The 27,128-nt window shown below is 44.8% G+C and overlaps 1 protein-coding gene and 4 long non-coding RNA genes across 7 annotated transcripts in view; 1 reads left to right on the top strand and 4 right to left on the bottom strand.

Moving 5' to 3' along the window:
• MYO1D (myosin ID) overlaps positions 1 to 2,100 on the bottom strand; it is a 175,832-nt gene extending 173,732 nt beyond the window's left edge. Inside the window, exon 1 of one of the 2 annotated variants that reach the window (XR_014162166.1) lies at positions 1,822 to 2,100. Coding sequence is in view for 1 of the 2 variants with exons in the window: in XM_081883878.1 (XP_081740004.1) it covers positions 1,822 to 1,916 (95 nt within the window). In the remaining variant the exon portion in view is untranslated. The remainder of the gene's footprint in view (positions 1 to 1,821) is intronic. The other variant, XM_081883878.1, reaches the window with a different exon arrangement.
• LOC309354399 overlaps positions 1 to 27,128 on the top strand; it is a 266,088-nt gene that overhangs the window by 67,371 nt on the left and 171,589 nt on the right. The gene's annotated exons all lie outside the window — the stretch shown is intronic.
• On the bottom strand, positions 4,457 to 9,515 carry LOC309354378. The gene is made up of 3 exons (XR_014162223.1): positions 8,927 to 9,515; positions 4,695 to 4,862; positions 4,457 to 4,528 (listed from the first exon to the last, which is right to left on the bottom strand). It is a non-coding gene; the product is annotated as an uncharacterized lncRNA (long non-coding RNA).
• LOC309354385 lies at positions 15,738 to 24,689 on the bottom strand. Of its 2 annotated transcripts, none has more exons than XR_014162233.1 (3): positions 24,675 to 24,689; positions 17,416 to 18,413; positions 15,738 to 16,232 (listed from the first exon to the last, which is right to left on the bottom strand). It is a non-coding gene; the product is annotated as an uncharacterized lncRNA (long non-coding RNA). The 2 variants fall into 2 exon arrangements; XR_014162234.1 differs by having other exon boundaries at positions 15,944 to 16,232; positions 17,904 to 18,413.
• LOC309354433 lies at positions 21,712 to 23,831 on the bottom strand. Its single transcript, XR_014162294.1, has 2 exons — positions 22,826 to 23,831; positions 21,712 to 22,243 (listed from the first exon to the last, which is right to left on the bottom strand). It is a non-coding gene; the product is annotated as an uncharacterized lncRNA (long non-coding RNA).

Genomic DNA, 27,128 nt, shown 5'->3' with positions numbered 1-27,128 from the left:
CAACACCTTACCAAAGCTATGATTAACACACACTACAAACATGCCATTCAAATCACAGTGCTTACTGATGACCGTTGAAATAGTCGTGATAAAAATCTCTCTATGCTCTCCTTTGGGAGGGGATCTACCCTGAAAGTCAGGGAAAGGTCAAAATACTTAGATAAATAAAATGAAATGGCTTTGGGATATTTCAAGCAGTTACTTCAGTTTTGCTGTTGAGGATTGATATTGAGCATGAGGCAGGATGTCAGCCTAGGTAGACCATTGATTTGACCTAGCAGGACCACACATGTACAATACAAAGCACAAAGGGGCAACCTACAGCTCAAGGGTCACCTACAGTCCTCCACCACTTTCAGTGTGGTCTAGGTAAAGGTAAAGGTACCCCTGCCCATACGGGCCAGTCTTGCCAGACTCTAGGGTTGTGCGCTCATCTCACTCTATAGGCCGGGAGCCAGCGCTGTCCGCAGACACTTCCGGGTCACGTGGCCAGCATGACAAGCTGCATCTGGCGAGCCAGCGCAGCACACAGAATGCCGTTTACCTTCCCGCTGGTAAGCGGTCCCTATTTATCTACTTGCACCCAGGGGTGCTTTCAAACTGCTAGGTTGGCAGGCGCTGGGACCAAACGACGGGAGCGCACCCCGCCGCGGGGATTCGAACCACCGACCATGTGATCGGCAAGTCCTAGGCGCTGAGGTTTTACCCACAGCGCCACCCACGTCTCAGTGTGGTCTACCAAGCCCTACAGTGGTACCTGTACTTAATTCGTTACAGAGGTCCGTTCTTAACCTAAAGCATCACTTTAGCTAATGGGGCCTCCTGGTGCCGCCAGAGCACGATTTCTGTTCTCATCCTGAAGCAAAGTTCTTAACCCGAGGTAATATTTCTGGGTTAGCAAAGTCTGTAACCTGAAGCGCATGTACCCCAAGGCACCACTGTAATGAATGGATAGAAGAATAAAAGTGAGAGAAGGGTACTGTGAACAGGTGTGAGAGAGAATGAATGAATGAATGAGTGAGTGTGGAAAGGAAGAGAATGAATGCATGGGTGAACAAATTAAGGGAAGAGAGGCAGACAGACAAGCTCTTCCACCCACTTTTTGCTCCAGACCTCCCCACACACCCCCATCACAGGTAGGTGGTCCACAGCTACCTTCCCCCAAAAGAATATGGTCTCCAACTCATCCCTCTGACAAAACCATTGATGTATGATTCTATGAAAGCTAACACCCTCCTTATGGCCTCTACAGGCAATAAGATGCTGCGGGGCTCCTATTTAAGTGACTGGATTTAAAAAAAACAAAAACCACAAAGTCATTATCAGGATAAGATTAAAAGAGCCTATCCAGAGAAGGAAACTTTTGCAACCAGGTGCACTTCAGGCAGCGACCAGGAAAACGGAGTTGCCAACCAACCAGGAAATAATCACTCGCCCCATATGGCCCTGAGGCAACCCGCCCTCTCTTTCGCTCTCGGTCTTTTAGCCACCCCACGCGCACCGGGGAGCCGCAGCAACGCCCGGGCGGTTTTCCGGGGCAGCGAGGGCTCGCAAGGATGTAAAAAAAGAGCTCCAGGTACGCGCGCGAGAGAAAACCGCTGGCTGCTAATGGACCGCTCGGGAGCTCTGAGTTCGAATCCCGCGCAAAACCCGCGCCCCTTAGCACCTGCCTGCTTCCCCCCTGCCCAGTCTCAACCCACCAATCAGAGAGATCTCTGCTCCTGCCCCCTCCCTCGGAAATTCGATGGGGAGGGGCGCCGGGAGAGAGAGAGAGAGGGACCCCCGACGCCCCGCCCACTCCCCCCACTCCTTTCTTTTTACCTCAGCCGAAGGTTGGCCATGAACTCGGGCATGGAGACGGCGTCGAGCAGCACGAAGTCCGCCTTGCCGAACTCGAGGCTCTCCTGCTCTGCCATGGCGCTGCGAAGGGTGTGAAGGGACCCGGCGGACGGAGCGGCAAAGCCCACACGGCGGGCGAAGGGAAGAAGGGACGGGCGGGCGGGCGCGCCGGAGCCGGGCAGAAAAGCGCAGCCGACCGGCCGAGGGAGTCGACTCGAGGAGGCCACGCCCCCTTCACCTGAGAGGCCGCTCGAGACTGGAGGCGCGCGCGTCACGCCCGAGTTGGGCGGGGCTGCGGGAGGGGAGAAGCCACGCCCACTCTTGGATGCCTGCCGCTCCTCTCCCCTCTCGCTCTATGAAAGCTTTACTTGCAGGGCCACCTGGCGGCTCGCTCCGAAGGCCGCGCTTGCATACGACGTGACGTTCAAACGTCGTGTCTCGATGTAATAATAATAATAATTTATTATTTATACCCCGCCCATCTGGCTGGGTCCCCCCAGCAGTGGCGTAGCATGGGGGGTGCAGGGGGGGCCCGGCCGCACCGGGCGCAACATCTGGGGGTTAGGGTTAGGGGGTGCAAATCCACGGGTTAGGGGGTGCAAATCCACGGGTTAGGGGGCACAAATTACTTGCCTTGCCCCGGGTGCAGACAACCCATGCTACGCCACTGCCCCCCAGCCACTCTGCGCGGCTTCCAGCAGAACACTAAAATACAATAACCTATTAAACATTAAAAACTTCCCTAAACAGGGCTGCCTTTCGATGTCTTCTAAAAGTTTGGTAGTTATTTTTCTCTTTGACATCTGGTGGGAGGGTGTTCCACAGGGCGGGTGCCACTACTGAGAAGGCCCTCTGCCTGGTTCCCTGTAACTTGGTTTCTCGCAGTGAGGGGACTGCCAGAAGGCCCTCGGCGCTGGACTTCAGTGTCTGGGCAGAACGATGGAGGTGGAGACGCTCCTTCAGGTATACTGGACCAAGGCTGTTTAGGGCTTTAAAGGTCAGCACAAACACTTTGAATTGTGCTCGGAAACGTACTGGGAGCCAGTGTAGGTCTTTCAAGACTGGTGTTATATGGTATCGGCGGCTGCTCCCAGTCACCAGTCCAGCTGCCGCATTCTGGATTAATTGTAGTTTCCGGGTCACCTTCAAAGGTAGCCCCACATAGAGCACATTGCAGTAGTCCAAGCGGGAGAGAACCAGAGCATGCACCACTCTGGCGAGACAGTCCACAGACAGGTAGGGTCTCAGCCTGCGTACCAGATGGAGTTGATAAACAGCTGCCCTGGACACAGAATTGACCTGCGCCTCCATGGACAGCTGTGAGTCCAAAATGACTCCCAGGCTGTGCATCTGGTGCTTCAGGGGCACAGTTACCCCATTCAGGACCAGGGCGTCTTCCACACCTGCCCGCCTCCTGTCCCCCCAAAACAGTACTTCTGTCCGGTCAGGATTCAACCTCAATCTGTTAGCCGCCATCCATCCTCCAGCTGCCTCCAGACACTCACACAGGACCTTCACCACCTTCACTGGTTCCGATTTGAGAGGAAGAGCTGGGTATCATCTGCATACTGATGAACACCCAGCCCAAACCCCCTGATGATCTCTCCCAGCGGCTGCATGTAGATGTTGAAAAGCATGGGGGAGAGGACAGAACCCTGAGGCACCCCACAAGTGAGAGCCCAGGGGTCTAAACTCTCATCCCCCCACCACTTTCTGAACATGGCCCAGGAGGAAGGAGGGGAACCACTGTATAACAGTGCCCCCAGCTCCCTGCCCCTCTAGACGGTCCAGAAGGATGTTATGGTCAATGGTGTCAAAAGCCGCTGAGAGATCCAGCAGAACTAGAAAACAGCTCTCACCTTTGTCCCTAGCCCGCCGGAGATCATCAACCAGTGCGACCAAGGCAGTGTCAGTCCTGACAGTTTTCAAGTCCTGACTGGAAGGGATCCAAATGGTCCGCTTCTTCCAGGCGTGGGTAGCTTAGAACGCTTATAGCCCACCTTTCCTCTCAAGGCGCTCCAGGCGTGGTTTTTCTTTCCTTTTCCTCTTTTATCTCCACAACCATCTTGTGAGGTAGGCTAAACCCACAGAGAGTGGCTTCAATGGGTTTCTTTTTTAAAAATTGATTTTCAGTTTGATACATTTCCATAATTTTACAGTCATTTGAACATTTCAAAGCTTGACTGCCTTCCCCCTCTTTCTGCAGTTCCTTAAATTTATTTTTCATGTTTTCTGCATATCCAAATTAATTTGTTCATTTATTCATCTGCTTTAAATATTTACTCCTATGAAACTGCAGGTTACTACAATAATCCTGCCAATGTTCTTATCTGTTTAGTTTGTAAATATTCAGTAAACCATTTCCATTCTTTTATAAAAAGTTTTTACCTTGATTTCTAATTTTTCTGGTACGTTTTGCAGTTTCCGCATATCCCTTTTTAAAAATATAATCTTTATTGATTTAAAATATCATCTTACAAATGTATTACAAATGGTTACAACAAAATTAAACACGAAGATAAAAAGAGAAAAAATAAAGAGAATAAAAATAAAAAGAACAAAAGACAATTAACAATAAGAAAAGAATATCAGTTATAGCGTCCTGTCTTTTGGTGTTGTTTTCTTGCAGCTGTAATTGAGTACATAAGCAGTGGTCTTGTATTTTGCTTTATTTCTGTTGGCAGTATTCCTAGAAGGAAAATATCCAGTCTTTTTTAAAAAGTAAATTTAAATAGTTTCTTAATTCATCATATGTTATTCCAAAACTCGCTTATAACCATACAAGTCCACCACATATGGTAGTAAGATCCTATCTCATTTTTACAACTCCAAAAAGCTTATTAAAAGTTTGTTACCTTGATTTCTAATTTTTCTGGTAAGTTTTGCAGTTTCTGCATATTCCAAAAGTTTTTGAATCCATTATTCTTTCGCTGGGACTTCTTTCCATTTGGGGGCAAGTAACATTCTAGCCACTGTAGTCGCATCCATGAATAAATTTCTGTGCAGTTTGGATAGTTCTGTCCCTATAATTCCCAAAAGCATAGTTTCTGGTTGTTGTTTTTTACAAACGTTGTTTTAAACATCTTTTTCAATTCATTATATATCAATTCCCAGTAAGCTTTATCCTTACTACAAGGCCACCACATATGATAAAAAGCACCTTCTTTCTCTTTACATTTCCAACACTTATTTGATTTAGAGTTATACATTTTTGCCAGTTTACTTGGTGGTAGGTACTGTTATAAGAAAAACTGCTCCTTTCCCTTATGGGGTATTCAAGAGCCCGTATAGAGTCCTTAAGTGGGTTCCCTGTCGGTAGGAGAAAATAACAGGCCAACCAGAGAATATTGAGAAGCAAAGCAGCTGGTAACCCTGATCTTTATTAAACTGTTGCAAGAGGGTCCTCACTCACCACATGCAGGAGAGAGGAGGAACCCAGAGCAATGGTGCACAAGCCCTTATATAGACTTTTAAAATTGCCAACCCTGTAGCTCAAGACTACTCCCAAAACATCATATATACATCACAGAAGGAGGCAGGTCTACAGCAGAAATCATAGCTGTCAAGTGCCCCTTATTTGAATGGACAGTCCCTTATTCCAGCGCCATGTCCCGCTGCTGTCCCTTATTGATGGATGTCCCTTAAATGTCCCTTAAATGATGTACCCTTAAATTTCAAAGGAAGCAGCTCCTCTCCCTCCCGGCCAGGGAGGAGGGAGGCTCCAACTGTGTTGCTTGGCTATGTTGCTCACCCAATAAGAAGTGTAAGAACGACTGGGGGTGGAGCTTGCATGCCTTGTGTGTGGCTAGTTAATGCAAGCTGAGGGGTTTTTTGAATGCTGAACGCCATTTTGTTGCACATGCTGCTGCAAACTTTGCAGGGCAAAGCAAGGCCGGGGAGCCATCTTAAGTTGAGGCTACATAGGCCTTGTGGTGCATGTGATTCAGATTCTATTCAGTTGAACCTCTGGTTACAAAGTTGGTTGGACAGTGTTCTCGAAGCTACCAGCATGAGTTTGACCAGACTACAGGAGGACAGGAAGACTGGAGTGCCTGGAACAGGTGAGGCTGCAGGTCCTTTATTTTGGCTGCTGGTCCAAGGCTGCTGGTCCCTTATTTTCAAATCTGTAAGTTGACAGCTATGGCAGAAATACATCACAGGAGGCTGTCTACAGCAGAAATCCTGTCTGCCAGGATACCTGACAGTGGTCACTGATTGCTTTACCTGGGCAGCCCTGCCATTCTTCTGTGATGGTAAATACTTTAATTCCTGAATCCAGGCCACAGGCTCACCCTATTCATACACAAATATGAAAACCTTAAGACAGGTAAGTAAAAGACAATGAAGAGCCTTTTCCATTTTCTTCCTCCTTGCCAAGAAATATTTGAGGTCAATTTGGGAGGGTCAGAATGGTTTGGGAGAGTCAATGACTTCAGGATTGCTCTCCTGTACTATTTCAGACAAGTGGTTTATATACTTATGTATGTGTTTCCCTTGTACATTTAGGAACGTTTATTTTATACTTGGGACCATAGAATTCTTATAACAGTACCATTGATGTATCATTTTCGTATAATTTTAATGCTGTAAATTTTCTATCCATATTCCTCAATGGGTTTCATGAGTGAGTCCAGGTTGGAGAGGCTAATGCTCCAACCTTTTTTCTTTCTTTTTTAAAAATGCAATGCCTTTGGGATATTTCAAGCAGCTACTTTGGTTTTGCTATTGAAGATGGATATGGAGGATGAGACAGGATGTCAGCCTAGGTGGACCCTTGATTTGCAATTTAATTGCATTTTTTAAAAAGAAAAAAGAATTTTTATTGCAGAGTTTTCCAACCTTTTCATGCTGGTGGCGCGCTTTTTAGACATGCAACATTTTGCGACACGGTAATTCCATTTTACTAGCAAAGCAGAGGTGAAACTATCCCCTTTCCAGCCTACACACTGTGTTGAAGATTCTAATGTGTCACAACGCAAAGTTTGGAAAGTTCTGCTTTATTCTTCTGTTATGAGAGGAGTAGCACAAGTTAGGTAGAGACCTTCCCCAATAAAGGGGACAACAATAAACGAGAATGCCCTAGTAAAGTGGACTTAACGAAAACATGCAGTGCAGCTTCCCATAGCTGTCATAAAAAGAACATGCTGTGAGATGGACCAGTCTCGTTGTTGGATGCTAATCCTAGCTATTGCACTGCACATGTCTCCTTACAGAGTTTCTGCTCTCTGACACAAAGACAGTAAACCAATGTACTATAGTGCCACTGTATTCTGCTCTGGTCAGACCTCACCTGGAGTACTGTGTCCAGTTCTGGGCACCACAGTTCAAGAAGGACACTGACAAACTGGAACGTGTCCAGGGGAGGGCAACCAAATGGTCAAAGGCCTGGAAACGATGCCTTATGAGGAACGGCTTAGGGAGCTGGGCATGTTTAGCCTGGAGAAGAGGAGGTTAAGGGGTGATATGATAGCCATGTTCAAATATATAAAAGGATGTCACATAGAGGAGGGAGAAAGGTTGTTTTCTGCTGCTCCAGAGAAGCGGACACGGAGCAATGGATCCAAACTACAAGAAAGAAGATTCCACCTAAAGATTAGGAAGAACTTCCTGACAGTAAGAGCTGTTTGACAGTGGAATTTGCTGCCAAGGAGTGTGGTGGAGTCTCCTTCTTTGGAGGTCTTTAAGCAGAGGCTTGACAACCATATGTCAGGAGTGCTCTGATGGTGTTTCCTGCTTGGCAGGGGGTTGGACTTGATGGCCCTTGTGGTCTCTTCCAATTCTATGATTCTTCTATTATTATTATTATTATTATTATTATTATACCCTACCTTTCCCCCCTGACAGGGACTCAAGGTGGTTTTCAGATAATGTAAGAATAGCTAAAAACATGGGGGCACCTATAATTAAAAACAATCAAACATTAATAGAATTAAAACTCTCTCTCTGTAGGAAAGATCTATTAAAAACATACAGACAATCGCACCCAAAACAGCAGGGCACCAGCCCTTTTGTTAAAAATGGTCAGTTCTTAAAAGCCCGTGGAAAGACAACAAGGGGGGGAACCAGTTCAGCTTCTCTAGGGAAGGAGTTCCCAAGCTGTATCGGAGCAAAAAAGGCAAAAAGTTGACTCTGGGGTGTGGTGCTCATCTCGCTTTCAGGTCAAGGGAGTCGGCGTTTGTCCGCAGACAGCTTTCCAGGTCATGTGGCCAGCATGACTAAACCACTTCTGGCACAATGGGACACTGCGATGGAAACCAGAGCGCACGGAAATGCCATCTACTTTCCCGCCGCAGCGCTATCTATTTATCTACTTGCACTGGCATGCTTTCAAACTGCCAGGTTGGCAGGAGCTGGGACAGAGCAACGGGAGCTCACTCCACACAGGGATTCAAACCGCTGACCTGATCGGCAAGCTCAAGAAGCTCAGTGATTTAGACCACAGCGCCACCCTTGTCTTGGAGCAGCCATCACCAAGAAGGCCCTCCCACGTCCCCACCAAGTGTCCCTGCAAGGGTGGCAGGACCGGGAGAAGGGCCGTCCCCTGAAGATCACAAAACCCAGGCAGGTTTCAGAAATGCAGTCTTTCGGATAGCTTGCACCTAAGCTGCGTTAGGGCTTTATAGCTAATGACCAGCACTTTGAATTGTGCCCCTGAATGTCAGCTGCTGGGGAGTATGGTTGGGAAGAGTTCTGTTGAGATCAGTTCCTGCTTCAGAGGCTTCTCATAGGGTTTTTGTTGGCTACTGTGAGAGCAGGACAGTGGATTAACTGGGCCTTTGGCATGGGCGTAGCCAGGGGGCAGGGAGGGGCATCTGCCCTCCCCCATAATCAATAAAAATACATAGTGAACTGAGGTTCTCCCGCCGACCTTCTGATCAGCAAGTCCTAGGCTCTGTGGTTTAACCCACAGCGCCACCTGAGTTCCCAGCTATAGGTTTACTCGTCCACATTTTTAGGCTATATAGCCTTGTACTTCGTGTTTTCTTTAGTGCAACAGTGTTCTTCCTCATTTCCCCTTCTTTAGGCATGAATTGTAGTCTAGTTTCCTTGACAGACCCAAAGTTTACAAGAGTGCTTTAAATGCTACCTTAATCTGGGTTTCCAGCTCTTCAGCTACCTCTGGGTCCTTGGGTCATTTCAGTTGTTACTTGGGCTGTAGGCAGTAGTAGATAAGCTTTTTGCAGCACAGAAATAAGCATGATCACCTGAGAATTGATGAAGATAAAATATGTTAATGGAACACTTGTAAGGGCTTAGTTTAACGGTGTGTAACCTCAGTGCTATAATCCTATAGACTGAGGGTATAATCTGACCTAGAACGTTTATCTGGGTGCAAACTCCATTTAACCCAATGGGATTTCCTTCTGAGCAGACATATATGTTTGTGGTATGAACTACTTGTAGCTTGCTAGGGGTGAAAAACCCGAGCAAAATCAAGCTTTGTGGCTTTTTTCATACATGCAGACAGAGATTACAAATGTTGCTGCTGCTTCCACCCTCTCCCCAGTATCAGACGGACGCTCACATAAATAGCATTAGATAAGTCAGGAGGGCAGTTTCATGAGTTTTGTATGGAAATAGGCCACTAGATGGTGCCTAACATGGAATGTGTATAGACTTGTGAGATGCTGGTTCCCAGTTTAGTGCTTAGGAACTTTGTTTTTGGAGTTTTGTCTTGTTTCTTTTTTTTTTTTAATATAATTTTTATTGAATTTTCAAATTTTAATACAAAACAAAGAGGAAAAAAAGAAGAAAGGAAAAAAAGAAAAAGAGAAAAGAGAAAAGAAAGAAATAAACACAAATAGATTCTTTCATAACCCTCTTTCATTGACTTCCCCCCACCCCCACCCATGCATCCCAATTATCAAACTTAATTCAGCAAGTTCTTGTTTCATTCCTTAAACCTCTTCTTATTATATTTGAACTTAATTCCCTTTGTTAGGCCCAACTTATTTATCCCATTTTCTTATATAGATTCTTTTTCTAAGATCGATCAAGGTTCTTATACCATAAATTTCCCCATTTTCATATTAAAATATAAGTCAAAATTATAAAACCCAAAAGTCATAAAATAGTTTTAGAACTTTCTATTTTTCCCCCTCCCTCCTTGTCCGGATATCTGTCCCTTCCTAGATATCTGCCCTCTTATATAACTCCTAGCCCGGATTCCTCACATCTGAGGCTTCTAACACCATTTGAGTCTCTCTCTGCCTGTTTTGTTGATAATCCTTCTTATTGATCTTCAGCTCTCGAGGGATGTCTAGTGCGGTCTCTTCACCTTCTCTCCAATCAATCCTAGTTGAAAAGACTTGCTGCAGGGGTTCTGCCAGATGTTCCCTTAAATCACATTCACCAGTGCCAGAAAAGAGGAGGAAGTCCCAGTTATATTTCTTCATTATTTCAGCTTCCCATCTATAGTGTCCAAAAACTTCCTCCTTTACTTTTCTCTTTTCAAAATCCATAGTCCAAAAAACTTCTCTGTCCCCTTGCTGCATGAAGTCCTGTTCCTGTACTTTTTGCCCTCCAGACTCCTTGTCCTCCAACTTCAAAGAAACTTTTTCCAGTTCAGCTGCAGAATCTTTCAAGGTCAAATCCTCAGTTCCATCAATAGAGTTACTTGTTTTTGAAATCAAAGTCGTGAGCTGTTTGTCCATAGCTATCTCTTGCTCTTGTAGAATTCCCACGAGTAAAAGGGCTCTTTCTATTTCTGCTTGTAATTTTCCTTCTGCAGCCATTGTAATGTCTCTGGTTTCCCCTAGGGGGATTACCATTTTTTTCCCTTTACCAACAGTCTATTACTTTGTTGTTACTTGTTGTTACTTAATTTCCAGCCACTTCTGGTTAAATGTAACACCTTTAGATCAGAGAGATATAAAGATACAGTTCTTGTCTTGATTCTGCTGTTTGACAGCTCAGATGACAGCTGTCAAACTCCCTTTCTTTCAGGCTAGGCTAATGCGGGGCACTCCCGGATCCCGAGTGGGGGTTCCCAAAAATTTTCCAGATACACCTCTTCCTCCAGCACAACTTAAAAAGACAAAAAAAGCTTGTTTTCCCAAATTGATGGAATCTTTTATCAGTCCCAAAAGACAAAAAGAAGATCTTTTAAATCCGATCTTAGGCTTTCGCTCCTTGCTTCAGATCGTACATGCAGGGGGGGGGGTGCGGACTTCCTTTTGACACAGCCCCCCCGTTCGCCAAATTATAAGGATTAATTTCTTTTAAAATCCAAATTTCGTTTTACTCACGAGGGTATTTGTTTCAGTCCAAATGTCAGGAAGAAAGTTGACGCTCTCCGGCAATGGCTTGCGGCTTCGCTCCACCGAGGTAGCGGTCGACTCTCAGCGCCACGCCACTCCTCAGACCTTCTCCGCAGCCTTTAAAAAGGCTCTTCGACTGTCGAGGAGGGCGCTTAAGGTGCCCACCGAGTCACCAGGTCCACAGGTATCAGCACCTGTGGTTTCTAAGGGTCCCCGCGTCGCCGGCGCGGCAAGACCCGTCCTCGATGGAGCCGATTCCCTCCGGAGCTCGGAGGGAATCCGCCATTAAACCGATCGCGTCAACCCGGAAGTCCTGTCTTGTTTCACATCTTAAACTGTGGTTCTTCTAAATAATATACACTTATAAAACATAATAATGACGCTGCAGAGGCAACAGTAAGGACTGCAGTCAAATGTTCCTAATGTCTGAATGCTTTTAAAGAAATTTTGTTTCTTAGTAGGGCACGTAGGATTAAACTTTCAGTGAACCCCTCTTGAAACCTTATCTTGGTTTGTCAGCACTGTTGTGATTGTGCCCTTATTCCTTTATAGCTGCAATGAAGGAAACATTGGTTCCTTATCAGCAAGGTGGACTCTGTTCCTCAACACTCACTCACATCCTTCCAAACAGAATGAAAAAGTAACTAAGCTATTCATACTACAGCTACAAGATTCTAAAACGGGTAAATATTAAACCAAGAAGCACACCCCAGCATGCATGATGGAGGGTTTACTTGACGTTTTTATTCAATTGTCAAATTCAGTTACGTTTCTCTTTTTTATATATACAGTGGTACCTTGGTTTACAAACTTAATCCGTTCCAGAAGTCCATTCTTAAACCAAAGCGTTCTTAAACCAAGGTGTGCTTTCCCATAGCAGTGGGGGACTCAGTTTACAAATGGAACACACTCAACAGGAAGCGGAACATGTTCGGCTTCCAAGGCAAAGTTCACAAACCAAAACACCTACTTCTGGGTTTGCAGCATTCTTAATCCAAGTTGTTGATAAACTAAGCTGTTCTTAAACCAAGGTACCACTGTATATATATAAATTTATTTGGTTTTTCAAATTAAAGTTTTACAATCACATATCCAACATAACACAAAAACAAAACAAAAAGTATTTATTTAAGTAAAAGGTAAAGGTAAAGGTACCCCTGCCCGTACGGGCCAGTCTTGACAGACTCTGGGGTTGTGCGCCCATCTCACTTAAGAGGCCAGGGGCCAGCGCTGTCCGGAGACACTTCCGGGTCACGTGGCCAGCGTGACATCGCTGCTCTGGCGAGCCAGAGCCGCACACGGAAACGCCGTTTACCTTCCCGCTGGTAAGCGGTCCCTATTTAACTACTTGCACCCGGAGGTGCTTTCGAACTGCTAGGTTGGCAGGCGCTGGGACCGAACAGCGGGAGCGCACCCCGCCGCAGGGATTTGAACCGCTGACCTTTCGATCGGCAAGTCCTAGGCGCTGAGGCTTTAACCCACAGCGCCACCTGCGTCCTATTTATTTAAGTAGTTGAGGGTTTTTTCAGAACATCGCCCTAGTTGCCATGCATCCAGGTTTTCCAATTCGGCGAAATTCCGCCCAGACTCCATTTTGACAGTCAGATTCCCAGACATGTCCTGGAGAAACAGGGACATATGGCAGCCCTGCGATAATAGAGCTCGAGTCTTTCATGTTCAGTTACAAACGTCAAAAAAGTATTATCAGGCTAACAAAACTAGAGGCGTTCATATCAGTTAAGGACTGATTCTTGGGGTTTACTTCTAAAGCCTGTGATCCACTTGCACAGGCTGTGTGACCCACAGATTAGGAAATGCTATTCTAAACAAAACTCTTCTATTGCAATAATATATAATATAATATAATATAATATAATATAATATAATATAATATAATATAATATAATTAATATAATATAATATAATATAATATAATATATAATATAATATAATATAATATACAATATAATGCTTCTGAACATGGGCTAGCCAAGATTTATTTTAGGGGGAGTCAGAACCGAGTGAGACCACGATGCTGCTGTAGGTGGGCCACTGGCCTGATCCAGCTCTTATGAAGAGCCTTCCTTTGATCTATTCCTCCAGGATCAGGTGAACATTGTTCTAACAATTCAAAGGCCTCAATTATAGAACAAATATTCATAAATGCACACATATCTAAATAAATGAGCCCAGTGCTCTTTTTCCTTAAAAAAATGTTTAGGGCTACTCTCATTTTCCTACTCAAATTGAAATCCTGCCTCTCAATGAGGCCAAACTTAGATCCACAGAATGTTTAGGGGTATGCGTCCCCCCCCAGAAAAAAGCATGGTATGAACCATGTGTCTGAAATATGGGAGCTTAGGCCCTTGCATGGCCATAACAAATGATACCTGCAATAGCTCCCAAATTAGCATCCATTAAAGGAAAATCACCCTTGCCATCCTAGACTATTAAATGCAATATCCCTAACAGAGGAAGGTTGCCCAGTCACTGTAGCATTATTTTAGTGCATTAATGCCAGGCTCTCTGGTACTTTTAACTGCTGCTAACCGCTTCCTCCACCTCCTCTTTTTTTCAGGCACATAAAATCAGGTCCTGAGCATTCTTTTAGTATGAGGTGAGGGCAGCTAAAGTTCCATGTGAATTAAAAACTATTGCACCAGCGCTGGAAGGAAAGCTCTTCCGGCTTGTATCAGGACATCCATTGCCTGGTAACACTTAGCAAGTCAAAGCATCACATAGTTAAATTGCTATCATACTTGAGCCCTATAGGAAATGACTCAGCCTGCTTTTCTTCAAAAGAGGATAAAAGAGAGTTCTGTGCAGCATCTTTGGAAGTGAGACATCAAAGATTAACACAAATCTGCCGCGGCATTGGCTTTTGCACACTACCGTCTACTTCAGACGTGCAATTACTGTTATTATTTTATGCATTTGCTTTTCATCATTGTGAAAGTCACTTGCGCTATCTATTGGCTTCATTGGTTTTGAAAGCTATGAATACGAATCCTGAGTCCTCGGGATAGGGAGAACTGATTATTTTTTTTTAAGTTATACTGAATGTGTGCTGTTTTGCTATTTTTGCTTATTGATACCCCCCCCAGAAATCTGCAGAGAAAGCCAAGATGTTAAATGCCCCTGTAAACGTATGCTGACACGTTAACTGCCGAACAAAATGGTAGCAGCAAATAGTTTGTGCTCCTCTAATCGAAGCTCGTTGATGTGCGGGGAGGGAAACCCTTGTTTTACTTTCAGATGTTTAAAAAAATGCAGATTTCAATACAAATGTGGTTCATTATCCCATATTGAAAGTTTGAAGTGGTTGTGGCTGGGAGTATGACAGCTCTGCAGTGTAATTCACTTTGAGTATTGCACTTTGGAGTCAGGGCAATGAAGAGAAAGTGCTTTACAAGAAGCCTGCAATGTAGTCTAGTACCCCTGTTGCAGGTTGGGCTGGAAGAGTCCCGAAGCAGTCCTGTAGCCTTATCCTGTGCTGCTATCGCTATACTGCTGGGGCTAAGAAAGTAACGCATAACACTGCTGTGTAGTCTTCTGTTTATATTCAGAAAGCTGTTCTCCCATTCTTAATACTCCCATTCTGCAGCTTTCATGAGATTGTCTTGTGGCCACTGCCCCTGTAAATGTAGCTTATCTTTCTACCCTTGTTCCTTTGCATTTCATGAATTTCTGCATATTTTACAAAAACTAAACCATTCAGTATTCCATTATTACATCCATCAAAACTTATTTACCCTGTTGAATTTATCTTAATGCTGCCAACGTTTTTACGTGTACACAGTTATTTCCCATGTATTCAATAAACGTTTTCCAATCTTCTCTAAACGTATGCTCTTCTTGTTCTCTTATTCTATATGTTAAGCCTGCAAGCTGTGCGTATCCCATCAGTTTAAGTTGTCATTCTTCTTTAGTTGGGACCTCACTCGTTTTCCATTTTTGGGCTAATGAAACACAGGCCACAGTAGTGGCATACATAAACAACCTTTTTTGACACCTGGGAATTTCCGTCTGAATTATCCCCAGCAAAAAGGACTTTGGTTGTTGTTTTTTGAAAGATACTTTTAAAAGTCAAGACCTTGAAAGTGGTAGAAGAGGGCTTTCAATGTATGGTGCGGTGGTTGTGATATAATTGGTGCTTTTTTCTGGGGGTACTCAAGGATACGCAGTACTGTACTGGAAACTTTTTCTCTAAAGAAAAGCACTGGATCCGGTAATGATGTGCATGCAATTACGAACCAGCTGTAAATTTGTATGGTGTGAGGGCAAGATCACACTGCTGACCTCACCATAGCCTGCCACCTTCTTGCTGGAACAATGAAGCATGGGAGAATCAGATGTACCGGAAGAGCATCTCAGATAAGATGGCTTTAAAAGAGGATTCAGTGGAGGTGAGAGCTATCAAAGGCTACTAGCCATGATGGCAACGCTCTGCCTCCACAGTGAGAGGCAGCTATGCTTCTCCAAAGTAGTTGTTGGAAGCCATAGGTGGGCAGAGTGCTCTTGTGCTTGAATCCTGCTTGCAGGCATCTGGGAAGCTCCAGAGGGAAGGGGATGCTGGACCAGATGGGCCATGGGCCTGATCCAGCAGTGTTTCAAAAGGACCCCCTCCTTCCTCCTGCCCCAGTCATCTGTCCTTCTTCTGGCTCCAATCTCTCCCGGGATGAGGACAGGACAACAGAGGCAGTTCCCAAAGCTAGGCTGCTGCTTTCCCTCGCTGCAAAGCAGAGACATCAGCAGGCGCTTGGCTCCAAGCCATGCTAGCACCAGTCTGGGGCATGATGATGGGGGACATGGGAAGGAAGCTTTCCTATGGGTCACGCAATGGATAGTTTCTCCTATCCTGGAGCTCTCCTTTAGTGAGGATGTAGCAGCCAAGTTCTGGCCCAAAGTCGGGCACGCAACAAATGGCTGAGGAGGCGCCATACCCACGCAAACAATGGGAAGTGGCGAAGAGGCACGAGGACAAAGATGCTTCTATGAGGATTCCTTCAGTGCCTTGGTAGGGCTGACCTGGGATCCAGAAAGGGAAACCAGGAACTGCACGGACGCCTTGGTTCCACTCTTGCCCATCAGCCTGGGAGCTGGAGACGCAGACCATTCTCCAGAAGCGTGGCCCTGTGAAGGAAGCAGGATATAGTATCCTCTTGGCATATGTGAGGAATGGATTCCCAATGGAATTAACATGCCATTACTTCCAAAAGAAGCTTGGCTGACAAGCTTCTTGAGGAACTTGAGTCCCTCCTTTCTGATCTCATGCAGAAAGGTTCTTCTTCTTTCATTCTCCTTTTCTGCTCAACTTGTACCATGTCCTTCCCACGCCATGCAAATCTTTCATCCCTCTTACTTGTTATTTTTTTTGGTGGCACTGTGGATTAAACCACAGAGCCTAGGACTTGCCGATCAGAAGGTCGGCGGTTCGAGTCCCCGCGACAGGGTGAGCTCCTGTTGCTCAGTCCCTGCTCCTGCCCACCTAGCAGTTCGAAAGCACATTGAAGTGCAAGTAGATAAATAGGAACTGCTCCGGCGGGAAGGTAAGCGGCGTTTCCGTGCGCTGCTCTGGTTCGCCAGAAGCGGCTTAGTCATGCTGGCCACATGACCCGGAAGCTGTACGCGGCTCCCTCGGCCAATAAAGCGAGATGAGCGCCGCAACCCCAGAGTCGGTCACGACCGGACCTAATGGTCAGGGGTCCCTTTACCTTTACCTATGGCAGACCAACAGGTTACCTACCTGTAACTTGTTCTTTTTACATTCACTTCTTCCTCCTCCAGCAGCTTTTCTCCCTTAACCCTTTCCTTTCTATCCTAATTGTTGTTGTTTCTTGAATTTATATATTGCCTTGTACCTGCAGGTCTGAGGGCGATTCCTGATTGTATGTGTTAATTCAAAGTGTAGGTGTTGACCTTTAAAGCCCTAAATGGCCTCGGCCCAGTATACCTGAAGGAGCGTCTCCATCCCCATCGTTTAGCCCGGACACTGAGGTCCAGCTCCAAGGGCCTTCTGGTGGTTCCCTCATTGTGAGGTTACAGGGAACCAGGCAGAGGGCCTTCTTGGTAGTGGAACCCGCCCTGTGGAACGCCCTCCCACCAGATGTCAAGGAAACAAACAACTATCTGACTTTTAGAAGACATCTGAAGGCAGCCCTGTTTAGGGAAGTTTTTAATGTTTGAAGTTTTATTCTGATTTTAGTGTTCTGTTGGGAGCTGCCCAGAGTGGATGGGGAAACCCAGCCAGATTGACGGGGAATAAATAATAAAATTATTATTATTATTATTATTATTAAACATTTTTTTGCCTTACTTTTTATTTCCTTCAAACCTTCCTCTGGTCTTTTCCTTGGTGGGTCCTCCAGGCCCTCTGGGAGAAAAACGGCAGCCGATGTTCAGATGAGGCAAGCCATTTCATATATTGTATGACTGCAACTTCAAGTGAAGTTGCACATGTGAATGGGGAAACCACAGACTGAACTCCATGGACAGAACGTCCCATCAGAAGCACATTCAGCTGTCACACCCACACCAGGCACTGAAATCTAAACTCACAGACCCTGGCTTATGTCTTTCAGCAGGACTCAGGAACCACCTTGGACCCTCAACCTTTCCCTGTTGCTTCCCCGTGTCAAATTATGGGTTATAAGCCCCTTGGGGCATTAACCTCTTTTTCAAGGGCCGCACACAGTGATGGTGCACAGATAATACAAAATAAATCTCAGTATGCTCCTGCCCTGTGCAAGCTAAATCCCGCCAGAGGCCTTTCCCTTAAAACTATAGATTGTATACACACCATACCTTTTGGGGAAAGGCCCTGAGTTCCGCTTCCGCTTGGGTTGTGTGCCGAGCAAACGCGGGTGTGTTAACAGCTTTGCTCTTTGCTAGGCTGCACTGGGATCCAAAAAGGGCAACCAGGAACCGTACAGATAGCTTGGTTGCCCCTTTGCCCATCAGGTTGGGAGCTGGAGACACGGACCATTCTCTGGAAACATGGCCCTGTGAAGGAAGCAGGATGTGATCTCCTCATGGCACATGTGAGGAATCGATTCCCAAAGGAATTAACAGGCCACAACTTCCAAAGAAAGCTTGGCTGACCAACTTCTTGAGGAGATGGAGCGCTTCCTTTCTTGATCTCATGCAGAAAGGTACGCTCCCCATTCTCCTTTTACACTCTTTGACAGTGGAAAGGAATCTCTCGGAAGGCGGCGGACTCTCCTTCGCTGGAGGTTTTTAAGCAGAGGTTGGATGGCCTTGGATGATCTTGGTTGAGATTCCTGCATTGTAGGAGGTCGAACTAGAAAGATGACCCTTGGGAAGAGATAGACATAACATTTTACTTTTTAAAAATATATCTTTATTAATTTAAAATAAATACATTTATGAAAAACAGATGTACATACAAGTAACCAAACATACAATCAAACAAACAAATAACAGAAAAATCAAACAAACTACCACACTATAAGATTTAAGAAGATTAATATAATTATCATCATATATACTCCTGGTATTGAACACAATTATAAAATTTATGGAAAAGAAATTTAAAACTGACTTCCAATTAATCTCACTGTACTCTGTCTATCCATACCGCACAGTTACATATTTCTTATATAATTTCTTTTTACCTCCCTACAAACTTATATTTATGCAATACAGGGATCAGTCTAATTCTGCCAAGCTGTTTCCTTTTATTCCATAGTTTTCTAAATATTCTTTAAAGATTCTCCAATCCTTATATACTTTTTGTAGACATAATAATAATAATAATAATAATAATAATAATAATAATAATAATAATTTATTATTTGTACCCCGCCCATCTGGCTGGGTGTACCCAGCCACTCGGGACAGCTTCCACAGAAACCAAAAATACAGTAAAATCACACATTAAAAACTTCCCTGACATTTTACATAACATAACATTTTACAAGGACAGGATGAAACATCAAGGAATAATTGCCACACACAGGAAGAACAAGGATATAGTCTGAGTGCCTCACTTGTAGTTCTAAAAATCATTTAATGTGTCAACACGAATGAAAGTTATTAATATTGCAGTTGTTGTATAAAGGATTATTATTTTGACTGGAATGTAATTGAAATTAATTAGATTTTGGAACGCAGGAAAAAAAGAAAATAATCAAACCAACAAATCTAGCCCGTGGGGGCCACCTAAATTATTAGTAATTGTATTATAATTTGGTATTGTTATAAAGAGGCTATTCTTGGATGGTAATTGAAAATGAATAAAAATTATAAAAAAAAGAGAAACTTCACAGTTCTATGATTCTATGATTTAAAGTGCCTCCAATGAGCATTTGAAGCACATGACTTCTCCCAAAGGATCCTGGGGATTGTAGCTTCCCTCTAAAATTCCCAGAAACCATAACAAACTATAGTTCCCAACATCATTTTTTTTGGGGGGGGGAATATCTGCTTTTTAGAACATAGATGAGGAACCTGTGATTGGAGAAGGCAAGATTTTACAAGTCCCACTCAGAATGGTAAAAGGAAGGGTTTTAGTTCCCCCTCCCTTTCATTGCATGCTTATGTTCAGGATCCTCCTTTGTATTTTTGTGTGGAAAATCGGGTAGTAATGGTAGTTATTATTAAGTATTTATTGATCCCCTGCCTTTCCCCCTGATGGAACGCAAGGGGGCCTTACATATAAAAACGTTCAACTGCAGCAGTTCAACCAATGAATTGACATGGGGTAAACGTTAAACAAATTTAATCTCTCTTTAAGGGCAGCAGAAATTCTCTAACCTGCCCAGGTTAAATTTAGGTGTGGGGTTTACGCCACCTCTTCTCACCTCGCCCTCCAGTTTTTAATCATTAACGCTAACATGCTACAGTTCCTAACATCGTTTTTTGGGGGTAGGGTGGGGTGGAATATCTGCTTTTTAGAACATAGATGAGGGACATGCAATGGGAGGAGGCAAGAGCTTAAGTCAGCTTGCTCGCCTCCGTTTCCTAGGAACCAGGAATGAGAAGCTCAAAGGCTTTTAACAGTATGATTACAGAGAGTAGGGTGCGTAAAATATTGCATGGATGTAATATGGAAAGGAAGGTAATTACTGTACATTAGAGGTGCCGAAATTGCAATGGAGCAAAAAAACAAATATAGAAATAGAAATACCATGTTAAAATAATAAGAGAATAACAATAACGATTAAAAAAAACAACAACTGTGAAGAATAAGAAATAAGCAGGGAGAGATAATATGCCCAAAAAATCAGAAAATGAAGTTGAGGGAAGTCACCGGGGGCCGGGGCAGTTGGGGATCTACACTTTATTTTGTTTTGTTGAAATAATGATTGTGATGATGATGAAATTGTAAAACCCAATAAAAATATTTTTAAAAAAGAAAGAAATCGCAATGGAGCAGAAAAGATTATTTATGTATGCGACCACGGCTATGCGGATGTTATTGGCCCAGAGATAGAAAGAAGACAAAGTCCAGACCAGTGAAGAATGGCAGATTAAGTCGATGGATTATGCCAAAATGGCAAAAATGAACAGAAGAATCAGAAATCAGGAAGACCAAAATTTTAATAAGGAATGGGGGAAATTTATAATTTAGCTTAAAAATCACTAAACAGTTAAAATCATTAGTAGGATTGTAATAATACTTGTAGTTCAATGGTGAATTTTGGATATAATGGAGATGTTAAAAATTTGGATTATTATAAAAGATGCAGGAGGAAATGACTAACAATGGGGTCCACAAAGGGGAGGAGGGGGAAGTCCAGTAGATTCTTTGGCATCTTGTTTTTATGATGTATGTTGGATTGCAAAACTTTAATTTGAAAAACCAAATAAATTTATAAAAAAGGAAGGTAATTATATTAGAATTATTAAGGGAATATTAATAAGGGAGGGAGAGGGAAAGAGGGAGCGTGGAATGTTGCTGGAGATTGGAAAAGGGGTTTGAATGTTGGCCATGAGACAGTTGGGTTTGAAAAGGGGTTTGAATGTTTAAAAGGAGTTTGAATGTTGGCGGTGAGGCAGTTGGGAGTCAGTTGAGAGCTATTGGTTTGGTAGGGGGTGGTAGTTACATCTGAAGCAGGGTCAGCCTTAGGATCGGTTTAGGATCAGTAGTTTAATCCCCACTGCTGTAGTTGTAATAGCAGGGGTCAGCAATTTTTTCCAGCAGAGTCCACTATCCCTCAGACCTTGGGGGGGGGCGGACTATATTTTGAAGGGGGGGGAAGATGAACAAATTCCTATGCCCCACAAATAACCCAGAGATGCATTTTAAATAAAAGCACACATTCTACTCATGTAAAAACACCAGGCAGGCTCCACAAATAACCCAGAGATGCATTTTAAATAAAAGCACACATTCTACCCACGTAAAAACACCAGGCAAAAAACACCCACAAATAATCCAGAAATGCATTTTAAATAAAAGGACACATTCTACTCATGTAAAAACACGCTGATTCCCGGACCATCTGCGGGCCGGATTGAGAAGGCGATTGGGCAGGATCCGGCCCCCAGGCCTTAGTTTGCCTACCCATGTAATAAAGGAAAAACAAGTCGCAAGTCGTACTCAAGCCGTACTCAAGCATTGCTTGGTTGTTGTTGTTTTTTAAAAAAAAAACAGATTTCATCTGCATGCCTCACACTGGGCTACATCAGGGTGAAATATCATGATCGATATCATCTGTGGTGGCATCAGGAATAAAAGGGGTTTAGGGAAAGACCCGTCCCATAGCCGCGCATCTTGCTAGGAGTGCAAAGGTGGCCCAGGGGACTGTGGGTAGTCAGTGCCAGAGCATCGCAGAGCAAAGTGGGGGGACAATGGCAAGCGGTTGGTGGAGGGTCCTTTGTCCCAGCAAGTCTCCCTGGAGGAAATGTTAGGAAACCAGCTTTTCAACACTGTGTGATAGGAATTTTGAGGTCTTAGATATATGGTAATGTTCATAACCGCACGTACATAGATCAGCACAGGAAGACCGACCTGAAGCCATTTTGATTCCTAAACTGAGCAAATGTTTTCTCTGCAAGGTCAAAGTGGAAAAGCCTCCCCATTGTCTTTTCCTTCACAAATCCTGTCTTAAGGGTATGTCTGTGTTTGAATAGGGTGTGAGCCTGCGACCTGGCCCAGGAAATAAGTACTGTATTTATCACTACAAAAGAATGGCCAGGCTCCCCAGGCAATCCAGTCAAGTAACCTGCCAGACAGGAGATAAACAACAACAGGAGAAAAACAATATTCAAATTTCTGTTTTAGACCGCCTTTTCTGTGATGAAGGTGTGATGTATCTGAGGGGTGGTCTTAGGTTACACCCTTTTTGTGATGTATGTATGATGTTTCTGGGGGTGGTCTTGATCAAGGTAAAGGTAAAGGCACCCCTGCCCGTACGGGCCAGTCTTGACAGACTCTGGGGTTGTGCGCCCATCTCACTTAAGAGGCCAGGGGCCAGCGCTGTCCGGAGACACTTCCGGGTCACGTGGCCAGCGTGACATCGCTGCTCTGGCGAGCCAGAGCCGCACACGGAAACGCCGTTTACCTTCCCGCTGGTAAGCGGTCCCTATTTATCTACTTGCACCCGGAGGTGCTTTCGAACTGCTAGGTTGGCAGGCGCTGGGACCGAGCAGCGGGAGCGCACCCCGCCGCAGGGATTCGAACCGCCGACCTTTCGATCGGCAAGCCCTAGGCGCTGAGGCTTTAACCCACAGCGCCACCTGCATCCCTGGTCTTGATCTACAGGGTGGCAATTTCAAAAGTCTTTATAAGGCCTTGCATGCCATTTTTCTTGGTCCCTCCTCCTCTCCTGCGGGTGAGGGAAGCACCCTGTTGCAACAAATCAATAAAGATCAGGTTTAGTAGCTGCTTTGCTTCTCAATATTCTCTGGTTGGCCTCTGTTATTCTCTCCTACCAATAGGGAACCTATGGGCTCTTGGATACCCCATAAGGGAAAAGGGCAATTTTTGTTTACAACAACTGCACCTCTTGCAGACTAGCAGAGGGAAGCTATAACTAGGCAGCCTGGGCCCCTGAAGATGGATACCGAAGTCCAGTCTTCGGGATGTTTCCATCTTGCTGTGCTCTTTCCCTGTCCCACACTTTTTGAATCCACCTGCCCGCGTGCCCCTGCCTGAAGATTGAGCGAGAGGAGCTGTCAGGGAACTTGGAAAGTTCCCTCGCGACTTTGCGCGACAGTTTTGTTGGGCCTAGTCAGGAAGGAATTGTCCTGTTGTTTGTGATTCCTCCAGAATCCCCCACCCTCCAAAAAAAGTGCAGCATACACATCTCTAGGAGCTGATGGGGCCTCCTGGAGATATGCTGAGTTGTTGGAACAAAATGGCGTCCCACAAAATGGCTGAGTTGTTGGAACAAAATGGCGTTCCACAACATGTCTGAGTTGTAGGAACACAATGGCGTTCCAAAAATGGCTGAATTGTTGGAACAAAATGGCGTTCCAAAAAATGGATGAGTTTTTTTTATTTTTTTAAAAAAAATAATTGCACGTTTATTCAAAATCCATTTAAAACTGTTTAGTTTAGGTAATGCAAGAAAATTTATCAGTTTGATCCAGTGACACCGGAGAGAGTCAAGATCTCAGGGCTGTCACATGGAAGATGGAGTGAGCTTTGAAAAGTTATTGTAAACAATTAAATTCATTTGCAGGATTATCTTAAAATTAAAAACTACCTTAAAACTTAAAAACTATTGACTAAGAAATAAAGAGGGAGTAAACAAAAAAATGGATTATTGAAATGCAATAAGAAAAGTAACTGAAGGAACCACGAAAGGGGTGGGAAGGGAAAAATCAAAGGGGATTTTTTTGTACTGGATGTTTGTATGTCACAAAAATTGAAAAACTGAGAAATAAAATTTATATTATTATTATTAGAATTTATATACCACCCTATACTTGGGGGTCTTAGGGAGGTTCACAGAATAAAATATAAAACCACAAATACCTAATAAAAATTAAAAAAAAAACCCAATTGCCACCCCAACAACAACAAAAAACACATTTTAAAAGGGCATAGGATGTAAATCGGATCAACCAAAGGCCTGGTTAAAAATGAACGTTTTTGCCTGGCGCCTACAGGTGTATAATGAAGGTGCCAGGCAAACATCCCTGGGGAGTGCATTCCACAGACAGGGAGCCACTGCAAAGAAGGCCTGTTCTTTCTCTCCTGGCTAAAAAATCTGACGCATCAAAAGAAAGAGGGTCTTCAAAACAAAACGGGCATCGGGGTGTGTGTGTGTATGTGAGGTGAAATATTTGGGTACAGTGTATTCGGTCAAGAAATAAAAATGCATCGCTAAATCCAAATAACTATGTTGAAGTATGGTACGAGGTGAAACAAGAATTAGCTTGATGGGGAAGAATGAAAATCTTGGAGATGAATGTACCACCGAAAATGCTATTTCTGTTTCAAACCATACCGGTTATACTGCTTCAAACAATAGCAAAGAGACATATCGAAATTTAACTGGGGGGACGACCCAGGGATTAAATTTAAAATATTAGCAGATCTGAGACTTTCTTTCTGTATGAAGCTCTTTCCACACTCTTTGCACTTAAATGGTTTCTTCCCACTATGTAAGAAATCTGTGTCCTGGTCCCCCATGCCTTGTGCTGCGAACGCTGACTCCATGTTTGCTCCTTTTCCCCTTCAAGACTACAAGTCTTTGAGGATGAGACCATCTTCGCTTCGATTTGGCCAGAGTGAGGCAGACTCCGGCCGAGCTACTGTGTTTCTGAAGTGGGGAAAACTTTGGGCAAAGGCCAGCAGTGCAGAGATGACACTGGCTGCCATTTTTTTTGCCTCTCCGCTTCCCCCGAGGCTGTAGCTTCAGAGGTCATTGAACAGTTGAAAGAGGGTGACAGCATTGGGAGTCTCCATAAGACCCCCCCAGCAGGCAGTTGAACAGCCCCTCCAGTTTCACACGCAGGAGGGAGGAGAACCAAATGGCTAAGTTGTTGAAACAAAATGGCATCCCACAAAATGGCTGAGCTGTTGAAACAAAATGGCGTTTCCCACCTTTTTTAAAAAATAGAAAAGGGCGGGAAACTCAGACCCCGTTGCCTCTGTGGACTCCTCCCGGCAATTGGGGCAAAATCCAGCTACCCCCTATACACTGTTCCCTTCCCCAGATGACAGGCGGTGGGGAGAGGAGAGAAAGGCAAAAATAATGAAGTAGAAATGAAAAAGCTGGGAGGAGGGAGGGTCAGACAAGGGTGTGTGTGTGAAAAAAATTGCTCAGAAATATGATCCAGCAAATAGGATGAAGGGGAGGACTAGACAAAGGGGAACGAGCACCCAGAAACGAGCACACAAGCGAGTGTTTCTCTCCACACACAGAGATCTTCCTCCAGAGCAAAGGGTTTCCTGGTGTTTCATTCTGATACACGTATTACATGCACAAACCTATATTATTTCAACGGTGCACCTCTATAAACATAGCTGTCAACTTTCAGATTTGAAAATAAGGGATCAGCAGCCTCACCTGTCCCGGGGACAGTCTACGGGATAACTAACAATCTGGGATAGCAGCGGGAAACGGCGCTGGAATAAGGGAATTTCCCGCAAAAAAAAGGGAAGGTTGACAGCTATGTCTATAAAGGGAGTACTTTTTTGTGCCAACGTCGGAGCTGTCCTTTTAGTAAGGGTGCAGGGGCCAAGTTCTGCACCAAAGATCTGGGTGCCGCAGATGGGAAGGCACCATGCCCATGAGGACAAGGGGCAGCGGGAAAGATGTGCAGACATAAAGCTGTTTCCATGCAGATTCCTTCACGGACATGGAAGGGCTGTGCTTGGATCCAGAAAGGGCAACCTTTCAATAATGCTTTTGAATAGCAGTTGCTGGAAGTCATGGCTGGAAAGAGGGTTCTTACAGGTTTTCCCCATGGATCTGGGTGGCCACGGGGATAGGAATATACTGGAGAAGATGGGCCATGGGCCTAATCCAGCAGGCTCTTCTTATGTGTTTCATAAGGACACCCTCCTTCCTCCTGCCCCAGTACCTCTGAGTCCGGTGTCCTTCTTCTGGGCTCCAGTCTCTCCCAGGATGAGGATGGGACAACAGAAGCGGTTCCCAAAGCAAGGCTGCTGCTTTCCCTTGCTGCAAAGCAAAGGGAGACATTGGCTCCAAGCCATGCTAGCACCAGTCTGGGCCATGATGGTGGAGGACATGGGAAGGAAGCATTTCCTCCTACCTGAACTCAGGGCCTTTCTCCAGTTTTGTGCAAATGGGGTGGGCTCTGCTACATCCTGGGCGGTTTCACTCATAAGCCAATGTTTCCACCTTGTGATGGTCAGCTATCTAGCCTGGCTGGGCTCCCCGCTGTTGTCTTCAGAAGAGAAAAGTTGAGCCACTGCTTCTGGACCAAAGATCTGGTTGCAGCAGAAGTCAGAGAAGGAGCCATGCCCACACAGAGAAGGGGCAGTGGAGAAGAGGCACGAGGATCAATATTTTTCTTTGAGGATTCGCTGGCATCCAGAAATGGCAGCCAAGAACTGCATGGATGGCTTGGTTGTTGTCTTGTCCATCATCTTGGGAGCTGGAGACTGAGACCATTCTCTGGAAGCATGGCCCCACAAAGGACGCAGGATATAGTATCTTCCTGGTATATGTGGGGATTGGATATCCAACGGAATTAACATGTCATAACTTCCAAAAGAAGCCTGGCTGACTAACTTCTCAAGGAACTAGAGCCCTTCCTTTCTGATCTCATGTAGAAAGGTTCTACTACTTCCATCCTCCAGTTACGCTCAACTTGTGACGGCAGCTGATGTTCAGATGATGCAAGCTGCTTCATATATCACTGCGACTTCAAGTGAAGGCTTGCACATGTGAATGGGGAAACCACAGTGGGCACCAGCCACCACTGGGTAGAAACCTTCCCACAATCTGCTACCTGACGCTTCATACAAAGGGTTGAATCTTCTGCAAGCAAAGCATCTCTGCTGCTAAGGGGCTTTTTGCTGCAGTCCCACCCTCTATGAACACGTCCATGCAGAGAATCAGAAGGAAACAGTGGCCCAACCCA

The sequence above is a fragment of the Podarcis melisellensis genome (assembly GCF_964234715.1).
Source record: "Podarcis melisellensis genome assembly, chromosome: 13".
NCBI classification, from domain to species: Eukaryota; Metazoa; Chordata; class Lepidosauria; order Squamata; family Lacertidae; genus Podarcis; species Podarcis melisellensis.
The sequence above is the reverse complement of the archived record's forward strand: the minus strand, read 5'-3'. Positions and strand labels throughout refer to the sequence as shown.